Raw genomic sequence first — 8,203 nt, 5'->3', positions numbered from 1 at the left:
TTTGACGAGCATCTGATAATGTTCTATTGATCGTTATTGTCAAATACACATTTTTTTGTAAGAAACAAACTATATATGAACATAAAAGCTTCGACGGCCAAAATATTAAGAACAATAAGTTAAGAAAAGGCTTTTGTGGACTCTAAAACACCCAATTTCTTAGGAAAATGGACAAAAATACTCACAAAATGGTGAATATAAGAACATGTTAAGAACATTTTAAGGCTTCAACTCAAAAATATTAAGAACACCTGAAAGCTTCAAAAGATTTTGGATTTTCTTATGAAAAAAACTTGTATCAAATTTCGCAGCGAAAAAATGAAAATTTAATAACAAAAAACATAATTGAATATTTACGTCATACCAATTAAAAAACATGTTGCTCCATATCTCAATCATTTGTTCTTTTATGATGGTAATTTTCTTTGTCTGATAATTATTAATTAAAGGTTTTAATTATATCATTAATGTTTTCGGTATTATTTTTCTTTATTAATATTTTTTTCTATTTTCCTTTTCAGCGATAAATGAAATAATACTAACAACATCTGTGTCTTCAATCAAAAGTATTAATACTTGTTAAACTCTGTTCAAGTCCCAGTTTATTCGCAAGAAAATATATTATAACGGAAAATCATCAAGTCGCAAACAGAGGAAAGAAAACCTTTGGAGAGTCAAGACACTCATAGGAAAAACGAGAACAGGGGAGACTCAACTTGATCTAACAGAGAATATTGACTCTTGACATTCGAGTGGAAAGAAACAAAAGATGGCATTGGTAAATCCACGACAATCCTTTCTCCCATCTTCAATGGACCGATGTTTAGAATCAGACGATATGTGGGGAGATATTCAGAAACCATTATTTACCGACTGTAAAAATAGAGGATTCGATTTTACTGGGAAATATTTCACCATGTATTTTAGTCCTTGTGATGGATACATAGATCGTAGGAAAGGTAATCCAGAGATTTACATTTTCTCAGTCGACCAAGAATCTCAGATTCTACAAGTCAGTCTTATTCGCTTCCCAGTGAGCCATGAAGTGGATGATTATTTTAATAACGGAACACTGCACGGTTCCATATACGATCCAACATTCATGCGTTTCACTACTATTCAAAAGTTTTATTCATCGTGTATACGAATCCAAAGTGGATGTATAAAGAATGAACTTGATCATTGCATTGCTGGTAAAATCACGTCAACTTCAATGAGAAAGATCAAGGATAGTGATTTAGAGCTATTTTATCCAGGCCTTGAGAAAGTGGTTTACCTGAAAATACAGAGTACGAGAAGCCATGGGCATTTTTTAATCATCGGAGTACAAACTGAGGATTTCAGTTTCATTTTTGATCTTATACGTTTTAATGAAATTAAAATGTGGAATTTTAAACGTGTAAGTTTGGAAAATAGTGATTTTAATCCTGAAAAATATTTTGCAGTATCCTTGGATTTGATATCAGATATGTTTTATGTATATGATGGATCACGTCAATTTTTATTTGGATATGATTTTCTTGGTAATCAGTGCTTGGAAGTATCAATATTCTCAGAGGACGAGCTAAATAAATCCACAGATCTCCCTTCTCGACTGGATCAGCGCGTCCATGCAAAACGCACGATCAAACATCTTCATGATTCTGTTTTCGTATTAGTACAAGAAAAAGAGCGAGTGATCAATGAGAAAGGATATTACAAAATTGTCAAAATCGATATCGAAAATGGTGGGTTTATAGAATTACAAACTGTACCGTATCCAGATGAACATATTGTGTTGTTTCCTTCCCAATGTTTTGATCAAATTTGGTCGCCTGGTTGGCAAGACGTCATATCAGATGAAGGCCAAATAACGTTTGGTAAAATTCTCTTTTACAGTTTTGAAACTAGGAGATTGTGTCACCTTTACGACTGCTTGACGACATTCCAACTTATTGAATTCAATTGGGCATTGCAAGAAATGGCATTAGTATTTTCTTACCAGTCAAAAACCTGGATTGAGTTTGTTAAACTACCGAATGTTTTGGGTAACAGTTTGAAACATTCTTCAAGATTAGCTTGCTTGAAAACTTTCCATGAAGATTATTTGAAAGAAAAATTACCGAAATGTTTGCAACGATTTTGTGGAATTATTTGATGATCAATTGTATAGATTCTCTTTTGAATATACTGTATTTGCATTAGGCGAGACCAATTTGATTAATAGTTTTACGGGCTCGAAATCGAAATAAAAATAAAATTGATTTTTGTAGTAAACTTTTATTCTCATTGCTTTACAGACTGCCAAATTTTCAAATTTTTGGTAGTTTTTCTATGTCTAATTTTTCATTTTATCCATGAATTTGAGCTTTTAGTGTCTTTTTACTTTCTATTTCGCATTTTTGTAAAGTTGTAATAGTTTTTGCTGCTTTTTTAGGAGATTTTTTAGGTGAAATTCAATTTTTATTTTTATTTTTTCGGCGACCGACCGACCGACCCTCTTTATTGGGTAGCTTGGCCCGTAAACCAACAAATTATATTGGCCAGTAAACTTTAGTTGAGATTCGACACGGCTGTTGTTTTGTTTGTGCAAAATTGAAGTAATTTAAAGACTTTTCACTCGATTTTTATTAAATTCTACCCGTAAATTAGTTGATATATCAGCAATTCAAGCCTCAGTATTGTACTCAAATTCTTCTCATTTTTTGACGATTTTGAAATTGTTTTTAAAACTATATAAGAACATAAGGCTTCGATGGCCAGAATATTAAAACCAAGTTAAGAACGTTTTAAGGCTTTGCAGACAGATTTCCTAGGAAAATGCACAAAAATGGTGAAAATAAGAACAGTTTTAGGCTTCAAAAATTGTCGAATATTCTTTCAAAAAACGTGTATTTTCCGGACACACTGTATTTCATCAATTTTATAATTTGTTCGGTTTTTGAGAGTCCATGCGATGGACGAGAATTATTTTTATTAACTCGAAGATAGTCGAAAGTTGGAAAAATCGTTAGTCACATGTTTTTTCCAAAAAGTGCTAATTAATTCTTAATAAATAAATGGCTTCCGAAATGAGAGGAAAATAATATTTCTTGATTTAGTCCAAAATTCAAAATTTGTTTTTCTCATTCACAAGTCAAAATATTTTTGAGTTTTTTTTACTTTGAAAATAATTTTGTCGTCGTTTTAATCAGAAAAATTTCCGTGCAATTCTTTACATTTTTTTGCCTTTTGACTTTTTAAGCTTTAAAATACAACAAAATGTCATAAATCTTACATTTTATTTTGAGTTAGAAGTTTTACAAATTTTCTATTTTGTCAAGAATTTTAGTGAGCATAAATTTTCACGAATGGTCTTTTCAAGAATTTTCAAAGATATTTACTTTCGCGAAAACCGCAAAAGTTTCTGCTCGCGAAAGTTTGTACGCCTAGAGCACACGTTTTTTTACAAGAATATCCAAAAAAACTTAAAGCTTTTGGATGTTTTTAAAATGTTCTTATTTTTAGATATCAAGAGTTTGCAAATAATCTAAACTAAAGCCTTATGTTCTTATAAAAAACCGTGTATTGCATTATCAACCTTTAAATCTAGAAAAGAAGAAAACAAAATGTACTGGAAACTAGTTTACAAGGCTGGTGCCATAGATCTAAAAAAAGTTTCTATGGCACCTTTCAGGGGATATTAAAACGTTGTAAAAATGTAGAGTAGTTTTGCCATAAACAAATAAATGCAACTGAGAAAAATAGCCTATTTAAATGTGGTCTTTGTAACCCAAAGCTTGTAAATTTTAATAAGCAAAGCTTTTATGCTATACTACCCAATAGTTAATGAAAGATTTTTGACTTATTACTCTCAAGAACTAATTTAAAAAAAGTTATTTGAGTGCAGTTTGAATAATTATTTTTTACAGTCTGTTTTACCTTTCAATTAACTAATTTTTAACGCCTAAAACATCTGCTTTCGTTTATATAAATCAAGGATAGTTTTAGGGATCGGTCATTTTAGGCATTCATTCGAAAAGCACCAGAAGAAGGGCATCACACCAAAATAACAAGTGAGTATTTGTTCAAAAAAATTAGTTGCCCTAAGATTTTATTTGTAATATTTCACGTAGTCCATCAAGAAATTGTCTGTGTCCCCTACAATCAGGGACAAAATACTTGGCACAAAAGAGAAATTCACCGGGGTGTTTTGAAACCACAATCGATTTGTAAGTGCTCTAAAGTAGGTTCGAAGGGTAGAGTTTTAACTCTGAGTTTTAACGCTAGACTTGAGATTTAGAACCTTAGGATCTGAGGATCCAAAAGTTCAAAAATGGTCCAGTAGGGCTTGAAATATAGCCTAGAAACCAATAAATCCCTCCCAGATCGAAATAATCGATTAAATCAATTTGAGGGCCTGAAATTGACATTCTTGCTCGAACTTCAATTTTCGAAAAATGGTGAATTAGCCAAAAGTGCAAATATATTATGGCACGGATTGTATGTTGTGGAGGTGTGACGTGTGTGATGTCCAGGGTGGTCTGGAATATAAAAAAATCCAGGGGGTCTGGTTTTTGAGTTTAAAACTCTAGGGTGGTCAGAATAATGTTGTGGAAAATCCAGGATTGTCAGTATAATGAAGTTGAGTAAAATAAGGTTGAAAATCCAGTGTGGTCCGTAAAATGAGGTTGAAGATGGTTGATCGCTATCCAAGGTAGTGTAAAATATGAGAAAATAATCCAGGGTGGTCCTGAAAATAAAAAAATAATCCAGGGGTTCACCTTTCCAAAAATGACCTCCTCAACAAATATTTTCTGGTATAGCCTAATAATCAACTTTTCAAAATTGGGTTTGTGAAGTAATTTTCTAGCCTAAGAATGTTAGTTTTTGATTGATCAGTAGGTTCTGAAAAGACAAACTTAAAATTCCGTGAACATCGGAAGTCCTCCTTCAGTACAAGTTCGTCTTAATTTCACCATTGTTTGAATATTTGTATGCAATTTTCTAAAAAAATGGACCTAAAGTGTTCTTAACTTCTGCTTAATATTTTAACAATCAGAGTCTTTTGTTCTTATATGATTTAACCTTATGAAAACATTAACAGTCCCCGGCCTGTGAATGCAGGTTAAAAAAAAAATGGCTATAAAATTTGAATTATTGTCAAAAACATTTATTATTTAAATCAGTTTACTTAAAAGGCATACAATAACAAGAAACACCACAATATAAATAGAAAAAGAGTAAACATTTTTCTCACAGACCCGATGGGATTAAAAATAACGGACCAAAACTCGATGGGGATTGATATTCCCACGTTTTTTATGGCTGGGGATTTGAATTCCATTGTTTTCTAGCCAGAAAATTCAGTGGGGATGGAAAAAATATCACAATATTTTGCAGTGGGAAATTGCTTATCTGGTTATCTTCGATGGGGACAAACATTAGAGTAAAGTTTTCCACTTGGGCGATATTTTGGCCAATTTTTCTAGTGGGAAAGGTTCTCAGTGGGTCCGTGAGAAGGGGGTGTGAAAGAGTAATCATTCTTTCTTTTTTCCATAGAATGGCTTCTACAAGAACTCTCCTTCTCTTAACTGTCACTCTATCAGCAATCATCCTTACACCAGTTGTTCATTCGTGGTCATACATCCCTTGTACGTCCGAAAATAATGGTAAAGTAACCATGGTTTCAGGATGCTTCATCTTTTATTGTCTCAATGGAAGTCCTATTTCATGGTTCGGAATGGGTGCTCAACCGCTAAATGGACAAAGTCTTTGTGAAGCTAATTTTGTTGTCAATCATGGTGATGCAGAAATGAGCTGCTACAATGGTAAGTTTCTTCTACAATCATGGACAAAATATTCGATAAAATGAAATTTCCCTACAAAATTCACCCAACATTATTGTAGTGGAAGAACGGCGGAACAACCGTAAAAGTGGGGATGCTGAAGGCTCAAAATGAGACAAGATTGGCTAGAAATTTGAAAAAAAAATCTAATTTGCTCAAAAGTGGGGAGGCAAGTCTCCCTGTTTCCGCCGGGTCTGCTTTTTCAAGCAGACTAAGTTATTTACAAATAGCACTATCCACAAATATATGTTCACCATGTTGTTGAGGTTAACAAATTCTGAATATTTCAGCAATATTCGCCAAATACAAAGCTTTATTCCAAGTAGATCTTTGAAGGTTTTTGATAAGGAAGGCTTATTTTTAAGCGGTAACTAAAGTACACGTTAGCACAAACTATGTAAGAACATCGATGTCTAGAATTTTAAGAACAAGTTAAGAACATTAGAATACTAAAAATAAGTGAAAATGAGAACAGCTGAACAATACTTTCAGGCTTAACACTAGAATGATTATGTTTTTATTTATCCATATTGCAATTATGCTTATTCAACTCGTAGGAGGACAAGAGTATACCAACGGGCAAGTCATATCATACGAAGGTTGTCGTGAAGCTTGTTTGAACAGCACAGTCATCCAGATCAACCCAAATGACCAATCATGCCAGGGAATGAAGAGAAAACGAGGTGTAGCCATGAGGCTGAACAATAAGTTTCACCGAAACTAAAATAAGGAGATACACTATAGGGTGAGGGGCTTCCTAGAGTAACGGAGTAGTTCTGGCAAGTACCGGAATACAGAAAATCTTTAAATACCAGTTCCGACCGGTCCATACCGGATACTTGGAACCTCTCTCCCAAATATGACGCCAGTATCTCCCTAATTTATTTTTTGTTATGATATAAAAGCTATTTCAGAGATATATGTAACCTTGAAATACGCCTTATACCCCCTTCATATAATTAGAAATATTTCTTTGAAAAATATATAATACAGAATATTTTTATAATACGGAAAGAATATATAGAATTTCCTTTCGACATGTATACACTGTGATATTTTAATGGTAACAATAGATTACCTTAAATATATTTTTGGTTCACTCGTTCGTCAAATATTAGCCTAATCATAGGATTCGTGTTCTTATACACCTTTTCGACCGTAGCCGCCAATTACCGCGCAGGCATTTTTTTGTCCGATTTATCCCACTAAAACCGTCCCAGTCCTTTTTTCGCACCTATAGACAATAGAAAAATGTGTCAAAAAAGGATTGGATCGAGTTTAGGGGGATAATTAAATAATTAAGTGGCACGCGTCTGACCGCGCAACTACGGTCAAAAAGGTGTATTTTATGTGTTTGCAGTAATAAATGTTTTTTTGTTGAACACTCTTTTACGCATTTGAGAATACAGGGTGTCCTTAATTAAAGTATCGAGTCGAAACACAACTATGAGTAGAAAGTTTTATGTGCGTGTTCACAAAATTGTATTTCAAGCTCTCCCTCTTTTTTCTTTGTCATTACGATTAATTTATACGTTGTAACTACCTTTTGTAATAAGCCTGTGTGATGGAGAACGTTCTTATATTTTAGCGATAACACACACAAACTTTTCTACTCAATCGCATGTTCAAACTCGATACTTTAATTAGGGACACCCTGTATAAGCTTTACAAAAGTAAAAACAATAGAAAGTTTTTAACAATAGAGCTAGTACCATGTCAATGAGCCAATTGGACGAGGATGGAATCCCACTGGAGCTGAGCTCAACCTCTACAGTTCTTGACACAACCGAACAACTTAACAAAATTATGAAGGTATATTTTTCATTATTATTTTCACAATAACTTTTAGGGTCTTCTATTTGCAGCATGTCCAGAAAGAAAAAGCGGTAATTTACGTGAATATTCACTTTCTAAGGTATACGCTTTAAAATAGGGTAGACGATGTTATCGTCCGTTAAACAGGGATAGTAAAGGCGGAAAATATACATGTGCGGAGTTTACAACAGTTATGGCGTTATACGAAAAAAATCGGTGAGAGAGTTTCGAAGAACTGGAGAAAGACTGGCAAACTCTACTCTACTGGCTGTAAACTTTTTTGCGGTAAGAAAAACCCACTTGCGAATTTTCTTTCGGCCGTGAGCTTCTATCTTAGATACCTTATCGGGGAAAAAAATGTCGGGGGAAAGTGACGAAAATTTTGAGGGGGTGACAAAATTTTCCCCCGACGAATTTTTTCCCCGATATTTTATCACCCGACCAAAACTTTTACACGATTTTTTTATCCCCGACCAAAACTTTTACCCAATCTTTTAAATGTCAACCAAAATTAAAATCTAAATTTTTTTACACATTTATTAACCGAAATTAGTGCTTTAAACGTCGAATTACATGATCTT

General features: G+C 33.4%; 1 protein-coding gene across 1 annotated transcript; it reads left to right on the top strand.

Moving 5' to 3' along the window:
• Positions 1–3,878: 3,878 nt before the first annotated feature.
• LOC136817629 (uncharacterized) lies at positions 3,879–6,844 on the top strand. Its single transcript, XM_067073950.1, has 3 exons — positions 3,879–4,034; positions 5,521–5,789; positions 6,365–6,844. Exons 2-3 carry the CDS (start codon positions 5,522–5,524, stop codon positions 6,529–6,531), a joined length of 435 nt encoding a protein of 144 aa, XP_066930051.1. The 5' UTR covers positions 3,879–4,034; position 5,521; the 3' UTR covers positions 6,532–6,844.
• Positions 6,845–8,203: the final 1,359 nt, after the last annotated feature.

Source organism: Clytia hemisphaerica, unplaced genomic scaffold (genome assembly GCF_902728285.1).
Source record: "Clytia hemisphaerica strain Z4C2 unplaced genomic scaffold, Clytia hemisphaerica genome assembly, whole genome shotgun sequence".
NCBI classification, from domain to species: Eukaryota; Metazoa; Cnidaria; class Hydrozoa; order Leptothecata; family Clytiidae; genus Clytia; species Clytia hemisphaerica.
This window is presented reverse-complemented; position numbering and strand designations above follow the sequence as displayed.

Coding starts and splice junctions, on each gene's coding strand:
- LOC136817629 (XM_067073950.1), top strand. CDS start 5,522: ATGGCTTCTACAAGAACTCTCCTTCTCTTAACTGTCACTCTATCAGCA. Junction 5,790..6,364: donor AGAAATGAGCTGCTACAATG/GTAAGTTTCTTC, acceptor TTCAACTCGTAG/GAGGACAAGAGTATACCAAC.